This window comes from Tenrec ecaudatus, unplaced genomic scaffold, assembly GCF_050624435.1.
Source record: "Tenrec ecaudatus isolate mTenEca1 unplaced genomic scaffold, mTenEca1.hap1 Scaffold_1882, whole genome shotgun sequence".
NCBI classification, from domain to species: domain Eukaryota; kingdom Metazoa; phylum Chordata; class Mammalia; order Afrosoricida; family Tenrecidae; genus Tenrec; species Tenrec ecaudatus.
In genome coordinates this window covers 45,250-71,493 of record NW_027458158.1, presented here as the reverse complement: position 1 = coordinate 71,493, position 26,244 = coordinate 45,250, and the positions used below count along the sequence as shown (strand labels likewise).

The 26,244-nt window shown below is 38.4% G+C and overlaps 1 protein-coding gene across 2 annotated transcripts in view; it reads right to left on the bottom strand.

The window, feature by feature from the left end:
• LOC142436264 (thyrotropin-releasing hormone-degrading ectoenzyme-like) overlaps positions 1-26,244 on the bottom strand; it is a 114,615-nt gene that overhangs the window by 57,942 nt on the left and 30,429 nt on the right. For both annotated transcript variants that reach the window (XM_075540029.1, XM_075540030.1), the window contains exons 5-6: positions 24,304-24,437; positions 24,145-24,200 (exon numbers count right to left, since the gene is read on the bottom strand). In XM_075540029.1, coding sequence (XP_075396144.1) covers positions 24,145-24,200; positions 24,304-24,437 — 190 coding nt within the window. The remainder of the gene's footprint in view (positions 1-24,144; positions 24,201-24,303; positions 24,438-26,244) is intronic.

Genomic DNA, 26,244 nt, shown 5'->3' with positions numbered 1-26,244 from the left:
CTTAGTAACAAGCATCAAACACTAAAATTAAAAAGGTCAACACACTAAAACCATTTGGAGAACTTCTAATGCTTCCCACTATTTTCATTTTGCCTGTTTGTAAAGAAGCTCTCATATTACTTATTTGTGAGAATACACAATTTATTTCAAACTCACTATTTACATTGGTAAACTGAATAATACATATATATCACAAGGTAATAGTAAATACAGACTAATTACATGAATATAAAATACTTTATTAGCTTATATGCTTTTTATAGTTTCATAATGATTAATAAAGGACACATTTTTACTTTACCTTTGGCATATAGTTGAAGTTGGAAAATTTCTTAATATTTCTGCTTCAAACATTTGTAACTTCATATTGTTGGATGTGATAATTATTTAATACAGAATTTATAGAATTCACATGTTTTCAATACTTATCTTCAGTGACATTTTCCTCCATTAGGAAAACAACTTAAATTTATGTACTAAACATCAGCTTTTGTGCTCAAATTTTAAATTTCTCTATCTGTGCTCATATGACAACAGTATGTCAAAACTAATCTTCCTGAGACTAAATATGGTAATTTCATCATGGCATGAACTAAGTACCATGACTCTGTTATATATCTACTTTTATCATTCTACATTCAAATACCATGACTCTGTTATATATCTACTTTTATCATTCTACATTCCACCTATCATCCATCTATCTATCTATCCAGCTACTTCCCTACCAAACCTACCCACATATGTACACACTTACCTACCTACCAACTCCCTAATATTTACACTACATATATAATTTATTGAAAACCACAGGTGCCTGGGTCTAATGAAGCTCAAATTTTTATGTGTATTTCTCCGCTCGTCACCTTTATAAGAAATAATAATCTATTAATATCAAGATCCAACAGAAGCCAGGAACATTTAAAAAATGGAATCAGGCACCTTAAGAAAGTAAAAGCAGAGTGGGCTGGGAATGCAGCTCGCGAGTTGCTCTGCTCAGTGACCACATGCCTGTAATAGCATTCACTACCCACTGAAAGAGGAGAAGGAGCAGCTTCTTCCATAGACCATGGATAAAATTCATGATCTGCCCTAGGCGTCTGCAATTAACTTCCAATACATTGGTGACTTGGAATGCAGAGTCAACTAATCTTCGCCTGTTCTTTCTTTCTGCTTGGCATTTCTGACAGTCTTCCCAAGAACGTCCCGCTAATGGCGAGTGTGTTCAGCGAGCAAACGGAACACCTTCTGACGCTCAAGCGTGGTTCTCCTCGGGGACCATTAGCCTGGCCTGCAGTTGCCCGATCAAGACTGCAGTCCTAACATATGTTCTACCTTACTGAAATCTATTTTCCCCCTTTGGGGCAGCCCAGACTCCAACCTAAGTGACATGGAAATTTGATGCCGAACTTCCGTTAATCCTAAACTCTAATGGGGTGAAGCACCTGAGCAGCCACGGCTCGCTGCCTCCCTTCACTCAGATGCCTGAATCAACTCCATTCCAGATCAGTCTCAGTCTAGAAAGGAAGAATCCAATCTGCTAATCAAATGTGGTTTGATTCTGGAGGGCACGGTGCTATTTCGTAACTCCTGAGTCGGCCTGCACTTTTATCTTTAAACAATATCCAATAGGCTTTGGCAAAATTCCACTCAGTCCGATTTTCCTAATCTGATGTTTTCTTACCACCAGAACAGTGAGAGCCTTTTCACTGACACTCCATTCCCTATGAGAATATTTCAAGCATTCCACACAGGGTAGTCCAAATCGAATGCAATTAACAGCGTACATGATGTATTTAAAATCATCTCCCAAGATGTGAAGATTTACCACCCAAGCCAAAGTTTGGCTTAGTTTGAATTGATCCCTCTCCTTGTTTTCCTTTCCTCTCACTTCAAAACATCACCTCTTCAAACTGAAAAATGTAACCTTCTATAGTTTCACTGCAAGCAAAAACTATCATAAGCTGTTAATTATCGATCATGTTCCAATTATCTTTGAACCTCTTAAACAAGATAGCACTGCTACCTTGGATAAATAAGAGACCAAAAGTAGATTTGATAAATTCTGGAAGAAAATTATGAGTAGATCCTTTTGTTGTTGTTATTGGATATTTGTTTGTTAAGGAAAATGATTATCATAAGGGGCTCTATGAATCTCCATTTTGAGCTAGAGATATATTACAAGACAATATAAAGTAATGCATAATTACTTTTAATAACTCCTGTATTGATTTCTATATCCATATATTCCTTATTTTAAATATGCCTTTCTAATTCATTGCAATAGAATTGAAAGGAGATTTTTTGTGTATCCTTCAAAGTGATTTTTTTTCAAAGCTATGTATTTAATTTTTTTTTCACAACACAAACTTATCACCTTCAAAGTGTTCTACATTATACGTAATACATTTTTCAAATCTGTGATTCCATTCTTGGAAACATTTTCCAACTCATCTGTTTGGATAGTTGATAGCACTTCCCTCATTTTTGTTCCCTCACCTCTTCTATGTCATCAAATCACTGTCCTTTCATGTCCCTCTAAATTCTCAGAAACAAAAAGTAGTCACAGGGAGTGAGGTCAGGTGAGTTAGGTGCATGGGGCAAGAGAGGCATGTTGTTTTTGCCCAAAACCAGCACACTGAGATGACTGTATGAGCAGGTGCATTGTTGTGGTGGAAAAACCAGTCCCCCGTCTGCCACAAATAAAGCCGTTTTTGGTCACCTTTTATGGTTACGTTTTATGCCACCTTTTCAGAATCTCTAAGTAGAAAGTTTGATTAGCAGTCTGACCTGGTGGAAGGAACTCCAAAGGTACTAGGAGTCGACATTTGCATCCATTTGGGATGTTAAAAGACATCCAGAATGGGGTTTGTCATCATTCAATACTCCACCTTCTTTGAAATGAGAAACCCACTCAGACACTTGAGTTTTTCCCATAGCGCTGCCGTTGGAAGCTGTGTTCAACGTCACAACAGTTTCTGTGGCATTTTTACAAAGCAGGAAACAGAATTTCACACCCGCCTGCTGTTCTCTTAAATCAACCATCACGAAAAAGAGGTCCAAGAGCAGCGCTTCTCCACCTTCCTGACGCCGAGACCCTGTCACACAGGTCCCCGTGTGGTGGTGGCCCCCAACCATAACATTTTCATTGCTACTTCATCACTGTCATTTTGCTACTGTTATGAATTGGGTGCCCCTGTGAAAGGATCGTCCAAACCCAAAGTAGGTCACGGCCCAGTTTGAGAACCCTTGCTCTATAGGGATCCAGAGGAGGGCTGGTGGGTGTTACCCACTGACCTTCAAATTAGCAACACAACACTTTTCACGCAGTGTCTGGATGCTTGTGTGAAAGAAATCGATGAATGTGGTGAATTGTGAGATGATAGACAGGAAATAAATATGATGTCTAGTGATTGTGAAGTGGCTGTCAGTACAGGCTGGGCAGGCGTGCATACTAACAACCACAGCCATGGAACATGTGCTGAGACCGATGAAGGGTGTTGACTAGACCAATATGCTGTGGCTTGTTTTTATCCCTAAAACCAATTCATGGAGTGATAATTCCAATTCTTCCTCGCTTTATAGCCAAGGCTCTTATCAATCAGGAAAGTAAAAGGCATTCAGTAGACTGAGGTAAGTGCTCCTTGTACAAAGAAAAGGAAAGCTAGACAGCAGTGAACTTCTAGAAAATAGTGAGGATCAACAGAGTGACTGTCAAAATTAAAGTAAAATGAAGAAACAAAAGTGGATTTGAGAATTTATAATCACAAACAACCTATATAATTCCAAACAATTTGCACCCAATTGCAATGACCATTCTCTTTGGGGCAATAACCAGTCGTGTTCAGACATGACCGCAGTGGTGTTCAGGTGAATGCTAGGAATTACACAGAGGCAGAACTTCTCCCAGGAAGTAGTGAAAACAGATTTTATCTAAGAGCCACATTTTTACAACTACCTCATTCTACTTTGGCTGAATAAATAACTAGGGGATTACAGACCATATTGTTTTTTTAATATTCAGTACTGTGGCTGGCAAACAGCAGAGTTCTTGGATACTCTTGCACAAGTAAATGATTAGTTATATTTATTTTCCAATCTGCCAAATATCTATTGACCATTGATAAGATTATGGAATTCCCAAACTAAGGAATAATAACATTGAAAATTCTCATAACAGTGCTTTTAAATAAAGATGCAATATAATGGTATAGAACAAAAAGAGATCAGAGAGATGGATTTTCCACAGAGAATGCGAAGTAAGCATAGACTACAAGTGGATTAATTCCTGCTCTGATCACCATGTACTTGCCATTTCTGCGGTCAAACTGGAAGACAGGATTAGTCTGCATTTCTTTCAAGGATATGTTAAGAAAATGGTCAACCTATATGCTGTGAGTTCACACTGAATTAAAACATTAAGGAGAACGCTAGAGTATATGGATTAGATATCATGAACGACTACACTCTGAGTCTCTAGGAAACCCAAGGAGACAAACACAAGTGGGTACTTTTCAAAGAAAGTGGATCAGTCTCACAGAATGATGTTAAATGATGTCACCATTCTCACACATTTAGACGTAACATTAAGATATTTCACCCTTATAACTGCTGATGTCAACATTTGGCAGCAGAGTCTACAAATCTGCTGGCTTTGAAGCCACACTACCTACAAGAGCAGTTCTCAACCTGAGATGCAACCCCTTTGGAGGTCAAATGACCCTTTCACAGGGGCCGCCTGATTTAAAACAGTAGCAAAATTATAGTTATGAAGTCACAACAAAAATAATTTTAAGGTTAGGGGGTCACCACAACATGAGGAAGTGTATTAAAGGGTCCCCGCATTAGGAAGAATGAGAAGCAATGATGTATGGGTCTCCAAAAGAGCTTACCATCCTCAAAAGCCACAGAGTACTTGAAATAGTTGGACTTTTTAGAACTACTTAGTAGGGTGGCATTGGCTAGTTGCCTTGGGGCAGCTCTGGCCCTGTGACCCTGGGTACAAAAGAATGTAACATTGCCCAGCCTGCACCGTGCGTACCAGAGTGCCTATGAGCTCCCTGAGGCACGCACTGTGGCAGCCTGCCCTTGAGGCCTTCCTCTTTTACTGCCCATCACTGTCCCAGGCATGACGTGCTTCTCCAGGGACTGGTCTCTCAGATGGTCTGTGCAAAGGATGTGAGGCAAGGCCTCGTCATCTTCTGTAAGGAGAACTCTGACTGTACTCACTTCAAGACAGATGTGTTTGTCCTTTCAGTCCCTGGTACTGTCAATACTCTCCCACACCATGGCTCAAGTGCATCACTTTTCTTTGGTCTTCCTTATTCAATGTCGAACGTCACTGCATAGGAGGTGATTGAAGAGACAATGCTTTGGGCCTCTACATAATACCCTTGCTTTGCAACACTCTAAAGAGGTCTTGTGCAGCAGATTGACCTAATATAATACATATCCTTAGATCTTGATTGTGGCTTCCATGATCAAAGCAAGGAAAAGGGCAATATGAAATCCTTCATAACTTCAATCTTTTCTCCATTTATCATGATATTATGTATTAGTGCAGTTTTAAGACTTTGGGTTTTTGTTTTTTTTAATGAATTGAAATCCATACTGAAGTCTGCCATCCTTGATCTTCATCAGCAGGTGCTTCAAGTTCTCCTCGCTTTCAGCAAGCAAGGTGGGGTTGTTGTCTGTCGTTGTCGACGGTATTGTTCTGTGCCATCAGTCCACTGTGACACATAGTGAGCCTGTGCACAGCGGAACAAAACACTGCATGGTTCAGCACCACCCTCCCGATGGTTCCTGCGCCTGAGCCCATTGATGAAGCCATGGTGTCAACCAATCCACTTGGCTGAACCCCTTCCTCTTTTTTGCCACCCTTCCACTTTAGTCTTGTGACTACATGTCCAGAGCATGTAAGAGGAAGTCTTGTCATCCTTGCCTCTAAGGAGCACTCTGGTCTTACTGATTTCAATACAGAGCAGTTTGTCCTTCTCCAGCACCCCAGTTCAAATGCAAATTCAATTCAAATGCACCACTTGTCTGCCAGTTTGTCATGCTGTGGGCTCTTCTGTGTTGTTGTGATGCTGGAAGCTATGTCTTTGGTGTTTCAAATGCCAGCAGGGCCACCCCAAGCACAACTAAGGAGGGACTAGACTCCCACTCTTGAGGAAGAAGCTGCTTAAAACCTTGGACAGAGCTTCAAAGCAGGCTCACATGTTGAAAGCCTGAACAAAGGAAGCAGAACACTGTCAGATAAACTGCATGTGGATGGACCCCTCAGGTGGGAGGGCCCTCAAAATGTGACTGCAGAGGAGCTGCTTTCTTGGATGGGAGTCCACTACGTGGAAGTGAATGGAGGAAAGCCGGCAAGAGCGGAGCATTTGCTGTCTTCATTTGCTCATGGCGCAGGACTCAAGGTAAAGCGAAACAGCTGCAACAGTCTTCTATGATTGGAACTTGGAATATGTGAAGCATAAATGTAAGAAAAGTGGAAGTGCTCAAAAATGAACTGGAATGCATGTACAACAATGCTCTAAGCATTAGTAAATGGAAATGGACTGGTATTGGCAATTTAAAATCAGAAGGTCATTTCATTTTCTACACCAGGAAAAACACAATCAAGAGGAATGGTGTGGTATTCATTGTCAGAAAGGATCTCACTACATCCATCATGAAGTACAATGCTGTTAATTACAGGATTATATCTATCCAGCTTCAAGGAAATCCAATCAATAAGCAATTATTCAAATGTATGGACCAACCACAAAAGCTAGTGATGAAGAAATTGAAGAATTCTACCACAAACTTCATTTGGAAATTGATCGCATGCGATCAGGATGCATTGATAATTAGTGTTGATTGGAATGCAAATGTTGGAGACTGGTGGAAGAACAGTAGTTGGTAAATGAGCTGGAGATTTCATGATAGGATTTTACAAAACTAACAACTTGTTCACAGCAGGTACTTTTTTCCACAACACAAAAGGCAAGTACTGACAGCAGACCTGGTGAGCTGTGGTTGAACCTCAAGACCATCACTCAAGAGGAAAGCAGAAAGTCTTTTTAAAAGACAGGCAAGAAACAAAGGTCAAAGTGGAGGCCAGAAGGTCGGGTGGTCCCCTCGATAGCGATAGCCTCATTTCAAGGAGAACACACTCAATAAATTTCTAAATAAAGCTGAAAGGCACTTGTTAACTGTCTGCACTTGAACCAGCCAGCTTATGCCTGCAGGGACAGGTCAGTGTGAAAATTCTAGTCTCGAGGCTCTTTCTGGGTTATCATAGAAAGGCAGCTAACGGCTCACAGCTCTTTACAGTAGAACATCCTGAAAATGTGTCTCAGGCTATTTTTAACATTTCTCTGTCATAACGTGTTGCACACACCCAGGCTAATTTAGAAGCCTTCGGAATATGAATTCTTAAGCAATTGCATACAGAAAAATGATTTAAAAGGAAAGGATTTCATGGTGGCTCTTTTGAATATCCGAAGATAGGCATTTACAGTTATGACAAATAGATCATTAGAATCACCAGGCTCAACGATGTGAGAAATGTTGTGAGCCTTTGAGGGTGGCCATGAAGTTCCTGTGTGTGCTCCCTCCCTATGAATCACCACTGATAGCACCCAACAACCTGCACTGGCCACAGGGCTGAGCAGATAGCTACGATACAAATTAATTTTAATCACTTTTGGTCCATGGCAGAAGACTGGAAGCATATAGCCAACAATGAATCTTACTTTGCAATAAACAATTTTATCACTTTTGGGATTTCATTAATATATAATGCTAATTCTTTTTCACACACATTCTGTTGTCTTAACAGAAGATAGCTAAGAGCATAATCATATAGGAATATTTCTCCCAAATGAGTACAATACAAGTAGCTAGAGAATTATCTTTCACTTCCTGCCTACTGGGTAAAAAAAACACATTTGAATTAGTGCTCTATTATTATTAATACTACTCATGATTCTAGAAGAAAACACAACTAAGAAAGAATAATGTTTAGGCTTTGGCCATCTAGGAAAGGGCAGGGATTGAAGAGAGAACTCCAGAATTAAATGTTTTCCATAAAATTTGCATTTGCAAAGCACTAAGAAGTGTCAGAAGGATGCAGTAATCCCAGAGTTGTCTTTGGACAATCCTACTTAACTGCGGTGAAGTGTCTGCTGCAATGATTGCAAACTGAGGAAACTGGGAAAGATTTCGACCTGGCAGTGTTTTGTACAAAATGTGTCTAAGCCATCTATTCTCAATTTCATTCCTGAAAGGGCAGCATTTCTACAAAGTTAAGCAGTCACCTATCAACCTAAAACCAGTGGCTGTTCCTCTGATCTGGCTCAGAGTTTTGTGTTTTCAAGCACATCCTCTGACTTTTCACTTTTGCAATACGTAAAGAGATGATCACCACATGTTTCATCTGGCAAACTTTAAACCAAAGACTGGAGACCCATCAGAAAACAAAGAAGACCCTTTAATAAAATACATGTTGGTAAAAACCCAATAAGGAGATTTAAAGCAGATTCAGTGAGATTATTATAATCCAGTTTGCAAAAATATTAAGGCTATATTTGCAATGCTGTTACAATTCCTGAAACCAGGATTTAGATAAAAAATAAAATAAAACTGAAAGGCAGATTTTGAATGTTCTCAAAATGTGCTTCTTTATGAGCCATTTTATTGTCAGTGTCTAATTCACTGAATTTCCAGTTTCTCTAATATGACACAAATTTATAAGCGATGAAACAAGACAATAAAACTATAGTTATTAATTTTTAAATTATACATTCATCAAACATGTATTAAACACTACTGATGACTGCTAGCTAATATTTAGGGCACTACTAAGAGTGGCAGGAATAATCTCTAGACACATGTCCTTGTGTGTTATTACTGAAACAACTACTCTCAAAACCAAACTCAATGTCACAGAGCCATTTTTAATTTATAATGACCTTATACAATGGGGTAGAATTGCCTCCTTGGGTTTCCCAGGCTGTTGCCCTCGTCTTTCTCCAGAAGAGCAGCTAGGAGTTTCAAACTGATAGCTTTGTGGTTAGCAGCCAAACATGTAGCCACTATACCAGAGGGTTCTCTTCATCTTTAATTAAGTTTGCAGATTAAAGATTAATCATGGCCTAACAAAAGTTGAGAAAGCACGTTGTGCTGAAAAAAAAATCATAGCATTGTGAATGAGGGGGAGTGCAGAGTGGGGACCCAGGGCCCATCTGGGGGAGATTGGATGTCTCCTAGCAGAAGGGCTGTGGGGACGTGACGAGCCAGTCAGAGTGTAGTATAGCAAAGGTGAAACATACAATTTTCCTTTAATTCTTAAATGCTTCCCCTCCCCCCACTATCATGATCCCAATTTTACCTTACCTGGATCGGAGAATGTATACTGTCACAGATAGGAACTGAAAATACAGGGAATCCAGGACAGATGACCCCCTTAGGATCAGTGGTAAGAGTGGCAATATTGGCAGGATAAAGGGAAGATGAGGGAGAAGTGGGGAAGAGATGACAAGGTCTACCTATAACCTCCTCCCTAGAGGACGGACAGCGGAGAACTAGGTGAGGGAGATGTGGGATGGTGTAAGATAAGATAAACTATTAATTATTTATAAATTATCAAGGGTTCAGGGGGAGGGGAAGCAGGGAGGACGGGGAAAAATGAGGAGCTGATACCAAGGGCTCAACTAGAAAGCAGATGTTTTGAGAATGATGATGGCAACATATGTACGAATGTGTTGGACACAAATGATGTATGTACGGATTGTGAAAAGAGTTGTATGAGCCCCTAATAAAATGATTTTAAAAAATTAAAAACAGCTATCCCTTGGAAAACTAATGTATGTAATGAGAGTTTCTAACATCCAATAAAAGTATCACTGTTACTCTCTAAAAGTGTTATAATATTAAAAGTTGCTATAAATTATGTATTCTGCATAATCGAAATATGTATCTAGGCAGTGACTAAATGCTGGCAGCCCATGGGTTATGAAGGAGACCATCTCTTAATGGTGTCTTTAAAATTCCCAGGTCAGTCGGAGCAGGCGCACCGGTCTGTATTTAGCTGTCCAAGGGAAAGTTATAAGCTTCCTTCATGATTAAAGAGCTGCCAGTGCAACAAGTGAAGGCGATGAGATAAAGCATTTCAGTGCAATTGGGGCTGGTTTACTCGTTTCAAAATGAGGGCATTTACGTAGTTAAAGGGCAAGGAGTTGTTTTACAGGCTGGATGATCATAATCGAGGGTCTTCCTGTATATCAATAAACTAACTGCTCATGGTGAAGATGATGATGGCAACAACAGTGAGGATTACAATGAAGACAATTAGGGAGATTTACCTCGGGATCTTCCAGCATCTCAACATACATGACACCCAAAGCAATATACATGAAGAAAGCAGGAGGTGAGTAAGAAGCCAGGAAAGAAAAGCTGCTGACAGTTATGGCTGGGTAGTTCACATACCAGCAGCATCATTCAAGGTGAACAGTTTTCAGTGGAGCTTCCAGACTAAGACCAATTAAGAACAAAGTGAAGGCTATTCACTTCAGAGTTATTAGGAACGTAAAATGTCATGAACAGTCATGGAACACTGGCAACTATGCGGAAAAACGATGAACAGCAAGAGATCATGGTGAGCTATAGTGCAGGAAGGTAAGCCCCTCAAGTCAGAAGGCAATCCGTACACAGCTGATGGAGAGCTGCCACCTCAACTTAGAGCTGCACATGAGGAGGGGGAGGTAAACACGAGTGAGGACTACGGGGCACGTCGCTGTGCTCTTGGGAAAGCCGCACGCGGACCAATGGCCATCATCTGAACAGAACGAGAGAAGACGGAATCATTTAGAATCAGGGCAGGTGAGCACAAGGGCTGTAATCTTTCAGCATCCTTGTTGAATCTGCGTGCTGGGAGATAACAGGAGAAAGTGGATTGCATACAGAGGAATGAAGTATTTGGATTGGAGGAAAGCTTGCTAGCAACCTATGATCGGCGGTTGACACAACCTTGCTTGCTGCAAGTGAGGAGGATGGGAGCACTTGCTGATGAAGATTAAGGACTGCAGTCTTTTGTGTGGATGACAAATTAATGTAAAGAAAAAACAAACCATCACAATTGGACCAATAGACATTATCCTGATAAATGTAGAGATGGTGATTTTGTTAAGAATTTCATCTTGCTTGGATCCACAGCAATTTTTATGGAAGCAGCAGTCAAAACAAGTAAAACATTGTACTGCACTGGGCGAATCTCCTGTCCCTAGTCCCCTTAAAATGGTGGACATGCAAGGCCATCGCGTTCAGGGCTAAGGTGTTCCTAACTGAAGCTGTGGCAATTTCAACAGATTCTTATGCAGGTGAGAGTTATCTACCCAGTAATAAATAATACAGAAGAATAGATACATTTGAATACAGTGCTGGTGAGGACTATTGAAAAGTGCGATGGACTGCCAAGAGAACCAACACATCAATCTTAAAAGTATGCCCTCTAGATGCAAGCATGATCAGACTTCATTGTACATACTTTGAACACGTGATCAGGATAAACCAATTTGTGGAGAAGGACATCTATTTGGTGAAGTCTGAGGGCACTGACAAAGATGAGAAGCCCGATGGAGTGACAAAGTGGCAGCAACAAAGGGTCCCAACCTAACAAGCACTGTGAGTCTGGTGCACAGTGTCGCTGTGAGCAGGAAGCAATTCGATTGTACCGAGCAACAACTAAAAGCAATCTCTGGATGGCTTTAGACTATGAACAAATTTTCCAAATAATTTTCATGTATTTTAAAATATGTTATTAAATACCATAGGTCAATGAAGCATTAATATACACATATTTTTGAAAACTGTGCTCAGAGCATGTGAATAAGTTTAAATAGCCAGCCCTTTTGTTATTACTGATTCCTATTTCATTTTCTTCTAATTTTCAGTTTTTATCAAACACTAAGCTCAAAAATATTTTTTAATAAATCACTTTATTGGATGCTCATACAACTCTTATCCGAATCCATCCATCCATCCATCCATCCATTGTGTCAAGCACATTTGTACATGTGTTGCTATCATCATTCTCAAAACATTTTCTTTCTACTTGAGCCCTTGGTATCAGCTTCTTGTTTTTTTCGCCTCCCTCCCCCCACTCTCCCTTCCATACCCTTCATAATATATATTTTTTCATGTCTTACACTGTCCCATGTCTCCCTTCACTCACTTTTTCAGTTGTCCATGCCCTAGGGAGGGGGTTATATTTAGATCAGCTATCTAGACACCACTTCCATTTCTAAGAAATTTTAAATCTCCACTTTACACAAGGGATAGCATGAATCACTCTCCTGCCACAAGCCATCTACTTTATAAATGTGTTTGCTCCCACATACCTGTGTTTAATCTTTTAATGGATCCCCATGGTAAACTTTTATTCTCTTAATATGCTATCTTCCTTAAACTTTGCAGACCAAACTATATATTATGTATTTTAAAAGAACGTCGCATTAAGAGTGCCATAAGTTATCACTGTCTGTGCAGAAATAAGTGACATTTACTCAATGATTTTGTAATACTTATCCAAAGCATTTCTATATTGAATATTCTACTTAGCTACTGAATATCTTCCCTAGTAGACTGTGAGTTGAGCGTCTTGAGAAGAGTGAATCTGTCTTACTCGTTGGCATACCTTCCCAATCTAAAATATTGCCTCCAAAAATAAAAGAAACTAAACCAAATAAAACAATGATCAAAATATTTAGGTATTTTATCACTGATTTCAAAGATCGAGACATAATATAATCTGATTTGGAAGTAACTGAGTAATTGTTTACCTATACACAAGCAAGCACAACTGGGCTGTGATAAGTGTGTAAAGAGAACAATTCCCTCTGTAACATATCGAAATAAGAACGTTACTCTCCATACAGTATTTCATACATCCCATGCATATTCAGTCAAAGTCAAAATAGAGTTTTAATGTAATATGCCAAACTGATTACAAAATTGCTAATAAGAGAAAAACTGTCAGGTTTCAAAGAAGAGCAACAGGAAATGCTTACCAATGATGCCATCCTATACAGTAATGTAAAGAGAACCACACAGTATGGGAGCCAAACAACAACAAAAACAAAGCCCAAAAGAATACCAACAGACCAATGACAATCCCCTGTAAATAGTAAGATATTATATAAAATTACCAAATAAAAGTGCTTAAAATTAATTAAAATAACTGGTTATGAGTGTGTTAATGCTAAAGGAAATTAGATCTACATTTTATCCCGTATAATAAAAGAGAAGAAAGAGTTGACGAATTGTATTGCAAACTAAAGTAACAACTGAAGTACAAAGATATTCTAAATTCTTAGGGGAGCCTTCTATGGACAGTAGACCTAGAGAGCCACAAAAGGAATAGTTTGACAATTTTGAACATTCTTTGAATGTAAACTACCCAACAAAGTTAAAATAAAGAAATCAACATAGTACTGTGAAAACATCCAATAAAATGTAGCCTGGAAAAAGGATTAACATCCCAGATACCCACAACAATGAAAATAAAGTAGGATAAAAGAAAAAACCCTTTGTTGATTTTCTATTATGCTTTAATCCTTCATTAATCAGAAAACACTTCACAGAATAAAAATCAAAATTCACAAATACATTTGGAAGGATGCATAATCACATTTGCTAAACGTTAAAAACTTAAAAGTATTTATACTACCTATTGTATTCGCTTTGAGTTGTGAGGGAATTGGAATTTTTAGGTGCGTGGTTGATGAACCTTTACACTGGTAGAATCTCTTGGAATGTATCAAAGTGTTTATACATTTTGTATCAAATATTCCACTTACAATAACAAATTAATAAGTCATTTTTATAATAAAAGATTGTTCAAAATATTCACTGCAGTCATGATTATAGTACTGAAAAATTAGAATCAAACTCTCCAGACATATTTTTACAAATGAGAGTAGAGAACGAATGCTTTCATATGTAAATATTAAACCCTGTGAAAATACAAAGAATGAATGAGCATATAGTATTAGTACTTTCACATCTGAGGAGGGTTAAATGAGTATGGAGCAAGAGCAAAAGAAGGTTTTCATACTATATTTATGTTTTGTTTTAGTCTTGACAATTAGAAAGCGTTCAGTGGTTACTTATATATTTTAATATAGCCATAAATAAGAATACCTAGAGCAGTTTACTGAAAAGAGTTGCATAGAAGTCGATCCTTTCAACAATCAATGACTGATTAATTCAACAACACACACAAATACAACATTGCACTATGGATTGGAGTAGCAAGCAGTAGTATAAGGATGAGATAATGCACTATCCTCAGGATAAGGCTACACTCATCTAACTCACTCTAACCCACTGCAACCCAGTCAATGCAGACCCACAGCGAGTCTATAGGGCAGCGTAGAACGGTCCCTTTGAGTTTCAAAGACTGTAACTTTTTTTTAATTACTTTTATTGGGGGCTCTTACATCTCTGATCACAATCCATACAATCATCTATTGTGTCGAGCCCATTTGCACAGATGCTGCCATCCTCATTTTCAAAGCATTTTCTTTCTACTTGAGCCCTTCATATCAGCTCCTCATTTTTCTCCCTCCCCCCCTACCCACCACCCTCCTGAACTCTTGATGAGTTATATATTATTATTTTCATATCTTAAATCTTCCTCTGTTGCCCCTCACCCAGTTTTCTGTTGTTTGTCCCCATGGGAGGGGGTTTATGTTGATCCTTGTGATCGATTTCTCCTTTCTCCCCTCACCTTCCCCTTATCCTCCTGGTATCTCTATTCTCATTGTTGGCCCAGAGGGGTTTATGGATTCCCTGTGTTGCAGGCTCTTATATGTAGCACTGTGCATGTTTTGGTCTAATCCGATTTGTAAGGTAGAATTGAGGTCATGATAGTGTGGGGGAAGGAAGCATTAAAGAATTAGAGGAAAGTTGTGTGTTTCAATGGTGCTCTACTGCACTGGCTCATCTCTTCCTTGTGACCCTTCTGTGAGAGGATGTCCAATTGTCTACCTACAGGCTTTGGGTCTCTACTTCTCCCCCCAACCCCCCACTCCCATTCACATTGAGTATAATTTTGTTCTGGGTCTTAGATGCCTAATACCTGATCCTTTTGACACATCATGATCGCACAGGCTGGTGTGTTTCTTCCATGTGGGCTTTGTGGCTTCTCAACTATATGACCACTTGTTTATCTTCAAGCTTTTAAGACCCCAGATGGTATATCATTTGATACCCGGGCACCATCAGCTTTCTTCACCACATTTGCTTATGCACTCATTTTGTCTTCAGTGATTTTGTTGGGAAGGTGAGCATCACAGAATGCCAGATTATTAGAAAAAAAATGTTCCTGTATTGAGGGAGTACTTGAGTCGAGGCCCGATGTCCATCTACAACCTTAATTCTTAACATATAGATATATGTACATAGATCTATTCCCCTCTCATTATATATTTACATATGTACATGCCTGTATTTAGACATCTATAAATGTTCTTTGCGCCTCCTGGTTCTTTCCTCTATTTCCTTTTACGTTCCTCTTGTCCCACCATCATGTTCATGTTAGGCCTTCATTTGGGTTTAGTAATCCTTGCTGCTACATTGCCCTTGGTTAGGGCCCACTAGGCATCTGAAGTCTTTCTCTCCATTGATTTTAGTTCACTTCTTGTTCTCTTATCCCTGGGTTGGTATCTCATCCCCTTCCTTTCTCCCACCTCCCTTTCTCCAGTATCCCTCCAGAATCATCAGTCCATTCTTATCTTCTCCGAATTGTTTATCCCACCTATCTTATTTAGATAGAAGACATGCAGAGACATTAATAAGCACAAAAACCAGGCAAAGCCAAAAGAGACAACAAAGGAAGTCAAAATCAACAAAACAATAAAATAACCAAAACCAAAAAGAAAGCCACTGATAAAAGTGGAAAAGCCTCTAAATAGTTCAAGGTCTCTTTGCTAGCCTTTAAGAGTGCTTTCTAGTCAAGTGTGATGGGGTCTCACATTCTGTCTCCAAAGTCTATTTTTTGTATTCACTGGAGATTTCACCACTTTGTTCCCCTTGCTACTCTGTTGCATGCCTTCGGTGTTTCCCTCCAGGGTGATGGGGTCAGACTGGCACATGCACTGTGTCTGCAGTGTTGTCCCCCTTAGCGCTATGGCTCAGTGAGGGACGTTGTGCCTCATAGTGGGGCCAGCCCTATGGTCCTCTCTGTGCATTGTCTGATCTGTGCAGAAATATCGTCCTTGGGGCTTGCTGGGCCATGATGAGTTCCCCTCCCTCTCCATCCCTTTTCCTTTCTCCTGTGTGCTCTAATCAGATGTGCCCCTCTCCCCAGGCTGTAGGAGAGAGACCAGTCTTCAACCCCATGTGCCAAGATGTGACTACAACATACCGGCATGTACCAGGGAACCGATAGACAGGTGTGCGGGGTCAGCCCCAAACCCAACTATGTGGACACCCCCACCCCTTCGCTAGAAGAATGCACTTCAGAGGACAGCACTGAGACTGTAACTCTTGACAGGAATTGAAAGCCTCATCTTTCAATCCTGTGTAGAAGTTGGTGATTTCAAACTGCTGACCTTTCAGATTTCAGACCAACAGGTAAGCACTATGTCATCAGTGCTCCTCTACCAAGCATGTTGCCAGTTCACACGAAGTATATAGAACAATACAGAATTACCCCCTAGGATTTCCAATTGGCAAATCTGTCTCTCTCTCTCTCTCTCTCTCTCTCTCTCTCTCTCTCTCTCTCTCTCTCTCTCTCTCTCTCACACACACACACACACACACACACACAAACACACACTGGACTTGCTAAAAAAATACCTATTCTTGCTGGGGAGGGTAGACAAGGCTTTTTTTTTAAGTAGAACCATTTTTTAAATGAATACTTATATCTTCAATTGACTAAGCAAACGGGGATTTAAGAATTTTCAAATACTGGGCAAAATTCCTATGATTTGGGGTCAGAACAACTGCTGCTCAATTGTTTGAGGTTATCCCCCATCCCTAACTTAAGAGCTGCCCAATTTTTGCTGAGCTGAGTGACTTTTAACCTTGATTTCTCAGCTATACAATTTTGATAGTGACCAGTTCATGAAGTGCTTTTACTGAGAAGTATGAATGAGATCCTTCGAGAATTTCATGAATATTTGCTATCTTCTACTCAGTCTCTTTGAACATGCTTAATGGAGCAGGATGTAGTCAGACTCCAAAGGTTGACAATAGATTAAATAACATAATTAGAGAATTTACTAGCATATACTAAAATATGTATGTCCTGCAAGTCCAAGTAAATGCAAAACATTTCCCCAATTAAATCTGAGTTTGGATTTCTTGTGGTTAGTGCCTCAGAGTTAATTCCAACTCGTAGTGACAAGCACAACAGAAAGAAACACTGCGCACTCTTACAACCTTTCCTGTGTGGGATCATTGCAACCATTTTGGCAATGAAACCCCACACCAAACTCACTGCCATCGAGTTGATGGCGACTCAGAGCAACCCTATAGGACAAGATGGAACCGTGCCTGGAGGTTTCTGAGACTCAAACACAGTGGTGCTCCACCTTCCTAATGCTGTGATCCTGTCACACAGTTCCTCATGGGGGAGTGACCCCCCAACCACAGAATTCTTTTCTTTTCTTTAAAAAAAAAAAAAACAACATTTTATTAGGGGCTCATACAACTCTTTTTAAAATTTTTCTCAGTTTTATTTATTGATCTTTCTTTTTTTCTTTTTTTACATTTTATTAGGGACTCATACAACTCTTATCACAATCCATACGTATACATACATCAATTGTATAAAGCACATTCATACATTCCCTGCCCCAATCATTCTCAAAGCATTTGCTCTCCACTTAAGCCCTTTGCATCAGGTCCTCTCATAGAATTATTTTCATTGCCACTTCATCACTGTCATTTTGCTACTGTTTTGAATCAGGAGACCTCTGTGAAAGGGCCGTTCCACCCCCACAGGAGTTGCGACCCACAGGTTGAGAACCACTGCTTTAATTCTTCTTGGGAGTATTAAGTCCTAGCTTTCACTCCAGGAGCAGATGGTGATTTTTGGCTGCTGGCTTTACCATTAGCAGGCTGATGAGTGATTACTATGCCACCAGGGCTCCTCGGAGGAGACATTTTGTTCCTGCCAAAGCACTAGCTACTTTGGATTGAAGGTCAGTAATTCTCCCAGATAATCTCAGCGGTGGGCAACTGTGAAATGTTCTAGCAGCTCCTCTGATGCCAGACAGGAACTTGGGTTCATTTTCACAGTTGGAGTTCCCACCTGTAGAAGAGTAAGTACCCAAGTGGTGCAAATAGGAAGCGTTCAGCTACTAACCCAAAGGTTGGTGGATCAAATTTATCCGGAACTTTCTGAGAAGAAGGCCTGGCTATCTGCTTTCCAATGGTACCAGCCTTGAAATATTGATGGAGTAATTTCACTCTGCACATGAGTACCTTTTTCTTTTTCACTCACTCTCAACTGTGGACTAGCCCCTCCTGATGACACGTTCAAAGTACTTGACGTAAGTCTCACCAGCCTTACCTTGAAGAAGCATTTGGTCTGTACTGTTTCAAAGACAGTCTGGTCACTTTTTCTGGCAACCCAGGTAAATACAATATTCTTTGTCAATACCATATTCAAATGACTCATTATTCTCCAGTCTGTGTCCATCTTTCTCATGCACATGAAGAGATTGAAAATATCATGACTTTGATAAGGCACACTTTAATCCTGCAAGTGACATCTTTGCTCTTTAACATATTAAATAATCCTTTTACAGATTTAATTGATGTCTCGATTGCTTCTTTGCATGAGTGTAATTGTGGTATCAAATAAAACAAAATGATTCACAATTTCAATTCTCCCCACCACCGCCTTCCATTTATCATGATGTCCCTATTAGTTCAGTTGTATTTATTTTTCATTAGGCAGAATTGTGAGGATTTATTTTTTCCTTAGGGAGAAGTACAATCCATGCTGAATGCTGTAGCCTTTTATCTTAATCAGTAAATGCTTCAGGTCCTCTTGACTGCTGGCAAGCAAGGTGTGCCATCTGCATATGGAAAGTTGTTTATGAGCCTTTTTACAATCATGATGGTGCGTTCTTCTTGCAGTCTGGCTTCTGGGATCATTTTTCTCAGCATCCCCTTGATTGCCCAGTGACTGCTTCTGGGTCTTTCTATAGGCTCTGCATGAGAGCTATTAAGTATTCTTCGTAGAGTAATCCATAGGTTGTTTTGGGATACACAATCAAATGCCTGTGCATTGTCAACAAAACGCATCCATCTGATATCTACAATCATATAGTTCATCTCACATCCTCTTCTCAATCCAGCTTGAATTTCTGTCTTTTCTCTATGTATTGTTATAACTATTTTAAACTTATTATCAGCAAAAATTTACTTTCATGTGATATTATGATTTTGTTTTAATAATTTACACAACATATTAGGCCACTTTTCTTTGGAATGAGCAAATACATGAATTTCTTCCAGTTGGTTGATGGGGTAGCTGTTTCCTATAATACTTGACATGGATGAGGGAGTGTTTCCAGCTTATGGCTAGTTATTGAAATATCTCAATTGCTATTCTGTCCGTTCCTGAATCTTTTTTTTTCTTCAATATTTTCAGTGAAGCTTGGGCTTCTTCCTGTTATACTATAGGTTCTTGATTAAGATGCTACCTCTAAAATGGTTGAATGTGACCAAATTTTTGGGTACAGTAACTATGATTCTTTCATTCTTATTTTAATACTTCCTGCATTATTAAGCATATTTTCCATAGAATCCTTTGGTATTTTCGCTCAAGGCTTGAGTTTTTTCCTTATTTATTTCATTTTGAAAAATGCTGCATGTTGTTCTGTGTAGGATTTCTAACTGAATGTTCATGCATATTCATCATAATGCTTCACTTGTCTTCTTGAGCGAGCCTATAAAACTTTCAAGTCAGCTTTTACTTTGTCTTTAATTTTTCCATTTGCTTTAGTTGCTCTATGATCAATAAATAGCAAGGTTCAGAGTCCCTTCTGACATCTACTTTGATGTCTTCTATCTTTCCTGTCTTTTTAATGACCTTTTGCTCCCTTCATCTATGATGCTCATGATGTCATCCCAGAATCATCTAGTCTTTTATCATTAATGATCAGGCAATGCTGCAAGGCTATTATTGAGATATTCTCTAAATTCAGGTGGGATATACTCACCTGAATACTCTTATATTTTTATCCTACTAGACTTGTTCTCATCTTTTTCAGTTTCAATTTGAACTTGCACAATAGCAATTGATGGTCTGTTCCATAGTTTGCCTTGTTCTAATTCTGGATAAGGATACGGAGCTTCCCTATCTGCCTTTCCACACATTGAGGAGATTTGATTCTTGGGTGTTACATCCATGTGGCTTTGTTTACAACTACATATGTTAAAATGAAGGTATCTCATGATCATTTTAAAAATTCATAATTATTGCTCTAATAACATTTGCATATTCCCTGGTGAATTTTAATAAATGAGAATAAAATGGTTTGTTTCAAGTGTTTAAGACTTCCAAAATTAAAATGGAAAGCAATGTTCTGACTCAGTCAACAAGGAATATAAATTAGGGGATATATTTCTAATAATATTCTAACAGACAGACAAAGGTTATAAATATTTTAAATATTACATTTAAAATTAACATGTTAATGTGAATGAGTGAAAAATATTCACATATTTTCCATTTTCTTTTGCTCTCTGTCTTTAAAATATCACTACTTGTTTTCTCATAAGCATTCTAAAACTTTCAGAATACGAGAAGGTACCCACTAAAGGGAAAAAATAAATGGAATTTATTTTTCAAAACTATAAATTTAAAATTTTTAAATAAAACAACCTTTATCACCTTCAAAGTACTCTCCATTACCCTTAACACATTTGTCATATTTGTGATTCTATTCTTGGAAACATTAAAAGTCATCTGTTCGGATGGCTGACAGTACCTCCCTCATTATTTTCTTCACCTTCTGTGTCATCAAATTGCTGTCCTTTCATGTCCCTCTGGATTCACGGACATAAAAAGAAGGTGCACAGAGTGAGGTCAGGTGAGTTAAGATGCATGGGGCCAGAGGGGCATGCTGTTTTTTCACCCCAAATTGGCACACTGAGATGGCTACCTGAGCAGGTGCATTGTTGTGGTGGCAGAACCAGAGTCCCATCTGCCACAAATAAGGTCTTTTTTGTGGCACAGTTACTCTATCATTTCAGAACCTCTAAATAGAAAGCTTGATTAATAATCTGACCTGGTGGAAGGAACTCCAAGTGGATTATGAGTCAACATTTTTGTCTTTTTGAGATGTCGACGGATGTCTAGAATGAGTTTTATCATCAATCGGCATTTTACCTTTCTTGAAATAAGAAAAGCATTCATACACTTGAGTTTCTGAAGCATATTTTCCAGGCAGGAAATAAAATTTCACAACTGCATCCTGGTCTCTTAAATTGGCCAAAAGAAAAACTGATTTCCAGTGATATTACTTCTACAAAAAAAAAAAAAATTTCACTGAGACCAGAAAGAACTTTCCCAGGTGACGCCACTGGGTGCGCTAAGAGCAAGTTACTCACCTACCAAGAAAAATGCATAGTGTGAAAGTTATGCCCAGTGGGGCTTTTTTCTCCATTTGGGGGGCGGGGGTTCCCCCTCTTTATAGAAATGTCTTTTTAAAGTCCTTCAGTTTTCTAAAGTAAACTTCCCTTTTATTAAAATAAATGGCATTGCTGTTGAAGTGTAGACTCTTGTCCTTTTTAACAGTATGGGTTCGACCGTCCTACAAGTTGGATGTACACACGTGCCCTGTTAATTGCTAGCAGCGTTACGTGGTCAGGTTCAACGACTTCTCTGATCCTCAGCTTCCTTATTTATAAAACAGTAACAGGATCATTCGACATATAAAAAACAAACTTTTGAAAGGCAAGGATGTTACTTTGAGGACTAAGGTGCCATGGTCTTTTCAATTACCTCACACGCATGTGACCATGATAAGTTGGACACTGAATAAGGAAGACTGAAGAAGAGTCAACACATTTGAATCATGGTGCTGGCAAGAAAATATTGAGAATACAATGCATGTGAAGTGAATAAACCAATCTGTCTCAGAAGATGGGCAGCCATAATGCTGCTTGAACTTCATCTCATTTACTATGGGCATGATGGAGACCCGCCCCTAGAAAGGAATAGCACACTTGGTAAAGCAGAGGAGCAGAGACAAAGACGTCTTGACGCTGTGGTGCAACAATAGGATTGGACATAAGAACAGAGGGGGAGCGCGGCACGGGACTGGCATGTTGTGTCCTGTTTTACATGGGGTAACTGTACGTCAGAACAGACATAAGGGCACCGACAGCAGCAACAACCAATCCTACATATTTCATAAGGCTTTATCAATTATTCATTAAATGAATAACTGTACACAGATTTGTGTCTGGTGCCTTTTAAGTTTCAGGTAATTGTTAGTTCATGATATAAGTTTTCTTCTAGCTACTTTAACTTTCTGTGGTAATCTATTGCACTACTTGCTTGTCTTGATTTTCTCTGGGTGAAATATTGGAGTAAGTGTATGCTCATTGACTTTCTGGATTTTTTGGAACTTCTATGTCGACTTAATCTTTCCACTGTATCTAAAACATACTTTAAAGTCTTTACATCATACTTTCAAGCAAAAAATACCTCTTAATCATTATTTTCACACATCGGTATCTAAGGAGATCCTCTCAATCTCTATTATTTCTAAATGTTTGCCCAATAAGTTGATGTTGTAATATGGAATAATTCTTAATTACCTGGTTGTAAGCAAAAAATGCTTCTAATTAAACAACTGTTTTGAATAAATACAACTGTATTAGACATTTTATTGCTGCTAAATGATCCTTAGTCTTAGCATTCTGTGAGCAGCTATTTTTGAACCTGAAGTTCCACCCAAAATGAGGCACTGACATCAAGTAACAGAAAATATTGATACTGGTTCTTGGCTTCTTTAACAAGGAAACAGCAAAGGCCAGATATAAATTTCTTTTAAAAGAACCACTGAAAGTCCTTTACCTTTTTTTAAATGAGGTTTTCCTTATATATATTATTATTTATTTAATGAGTGCTGTTTTCTGAAACCTGATTCCAAGCTTTGATTTTGCCTCTATCAAAGTAATTATCTGGGATCGATATTTAGACTCATTGGTTTTGATTAAATACAAAGCTCTAGGGAACTATATGCTTTTTAACATGCAGAAGAAAGTTGCTATGTGATGGGATGTGCACACTGTGAAAGCAGTTTAATGCCCCGTTATGAGACAGTGCCTAATGCACGAGACATCTCTAGGTGGTTTTCACAGTATCATAGGAGAATTAACATAACGAATAATGACAAACACTTAAGTTAAGAGAACCACTGTGTCCTAATCTGTAGCTTGTAAAATCAAATTAGTAAATTAAAATTTGCATGTGAAGCAGTACAAACAATTCAGAACTGAGCTGTTTTACTAGTTCGTCTCCAAACTGAATAAATCACTTGGGTTTATTTTCAAATTATTTAATTTAAATAATTTTATTTAATTATGCAAAGCATAATTTACTTTAATAGTATAACAAATTATGAAAAATATCAATGAAAATGCTACTATAAGATTGTTATGACTCTTTTCTTGAGATGTTTAATCTGCATTTTTAATCAAAATTTGGAACTACCTGTTTCTGAAAGCAATAGCTTTTCATAATGCACCACATTTTAAAAAGATATACTAATCTATGTAAGAGAAAAAAACTGCTAACACTGAAAAGTGTAGTCTATCAAACATTAAATATGGTGCAATGGCCATTTTGTAGAGTTAATTAGTGAAATGGTGAAGCAATTATTAATCTCCAGAGTGGTCAATCGAATTTTCAGTAGAAATTGATCAAGCTTCTTCTGACTCAGAAACACCCTATGGCTAACTATTGATCAAGATTATATGATTATAATTCATATCCCACCCCCAGAGCACATGAAACAAATTATTTCAAAAGATTACTCAAAACATACACGCGATTGAGTTTAATAGAGAAAGTCTCACTAGTGTGAGTCTTGATTGGGTAGTTGCATAGGAAAACACACCTACCTGGCTAGGCTGAAGGCATCGTCGATCAAACCTGCTCGGTTACTGACTGAGAGAACCTATGAGGCCAACCAGAAAAATATTGTCCTGGTTAGAAATTTAGAATTAAAATCCAGGGTTCACATCTGAAAACGGATCTTAAAGAGAAAATCCAGAATTTACCTCATGGTTCCTTATTAACTGTTCGATTAATAATCTCCAATTCCTTAGGTCATAGTTGACCCTAAAGTATCTGGTTTGATTGATGTTCCCCAACAACCAGCTTCCTTTGCCCAGAGAAGTGATCCTGTGGTGCTCTACAAACAGCATGTTTTTCAGGATGAAATAGATTTAGATGTTAATGATATATAAAGCATATTTTCTTAATACCAAGTGTAAAGTTACTAATAATTATTATTGCTCAATTAAAAGCTAATCTTTCACGTAATCATTTGCATCTAGGATATACTAGTAAATGTTTAGTAGGTTATAACTAGCCTCTATTCCTGATAAAATCCCTATCCCCTACACATAGTAGTTTTTTCAACATACATGTGACCTAACATTTACTTGTGTCTGTGTGACATAGACTATATATGCATATAGTATGATTAGAATGAAGGGAAAAGTTTTGAGAACTACATTCTCTTAACGCGTTCAGTAAGAAAGTTATTAAAACAATCGAGCTCATTTATTTCAGAGTCATGGGTGTTCCTTGCCTCTTCCTTGTGCTTTCTTGGAAATACTATAAATAACAGATGATGCAGCATCATCAATAACGCCGGAAAAAGAAACTGCATTTACTTAAGACTCTAATATTTCTACACATAATTAAAAACAAAGATAATAAATTCTGCTTATTGGAATCACCTTGGAAAATAGTAACTTGATTATATTAGCCAGGTAATTCAATTAAAGAAAGCGAGCTGGTAAAAACAATCTTATAACTTCTTACACATTTAACTCCTTCAAATATGGTACATATGGAGAATGCTATTCATTTTCAATTGTTTCCTTATTTATTTACAAACCATAGGTCACAATTCCAATGATTTTGTACTTCATTGTGGATGCTTTCAGACCTTGTGTGTCCTAGAACCTGCATACTCTTTAAATAAAATATTTTTAATCTTTGTGCATAAATGTAAGGAAATATATGTAAGTGTACACGTATACATGTATAAAACCACTGCCATGGAGTCAGTTCTAACTCACAGTGACCCTATCGGGAAGAACGGAACTGCTGCTCCTGGTTATGAGGTCAGCTAGCCTCATCTTTCTCTGAAGGAACAGCTGGCTAGTTTGAACCAGCTTGCAGTCCAAATGCTTAGCTTGCTATGCCACCGTTTACTATAGCATGTGTTCATGTTCTCTATCTACAAAGCCTCCAGGATTCAGCAGAGCTTATGCTAAAACAGTGTCTCATGCCCAAGGGAAAAATAAATCATTTCCATGATAGCTCACACCAGAAAATGTATCACAGAGACCATGTGCAGCCCATTGGAGTCAGCTTCAGTCCATTGTCAATGTTTTTACATCTCAGACTCCAAATCAGGTTTTCCTATTATTTCCCCAAGGACGCATTCAAACATATAGTTTTTGAATGGAATCTCTTTACATAGAGTCCATCAGAAAATAATTCTACTACCACAAAAGGTATCGTGGACAAAAGTGGTCATTAATTGCTCAAAACTGGAATGAAGTGGAAGATTTAGTCCAAACATGCCAGCAAGATGAAGAGGCACCTATTACAGTCCACTAAAATATAATCCCAAACTATTGAAAAAAATCTAATATTTAATGTTTCAAAGCACTGTACTTTGGCCACATTTATATGTAGTACCCGTGCAAACGAGGCTCAGACAGTTGTAATTCAATTGTCCAACACAGCTGAAAATAGTCCATCTCAGGTCTTCCACCATCTAGGCTTCTTTCTAGTCTGGTCTATGCTCCTGACACAACGTGGTATAGTGCTTTTACTATCATAAAATACACATTTTCACATTCCTTCTCTCTTTTTAATTTGAAAGGAGAAATATGACAGTTAAAATAAACTAGAATAGGGGCAAGAAAGTCATGCCCGACTATACATCTATATACATAAATGTTTAAACTTCGATAGCA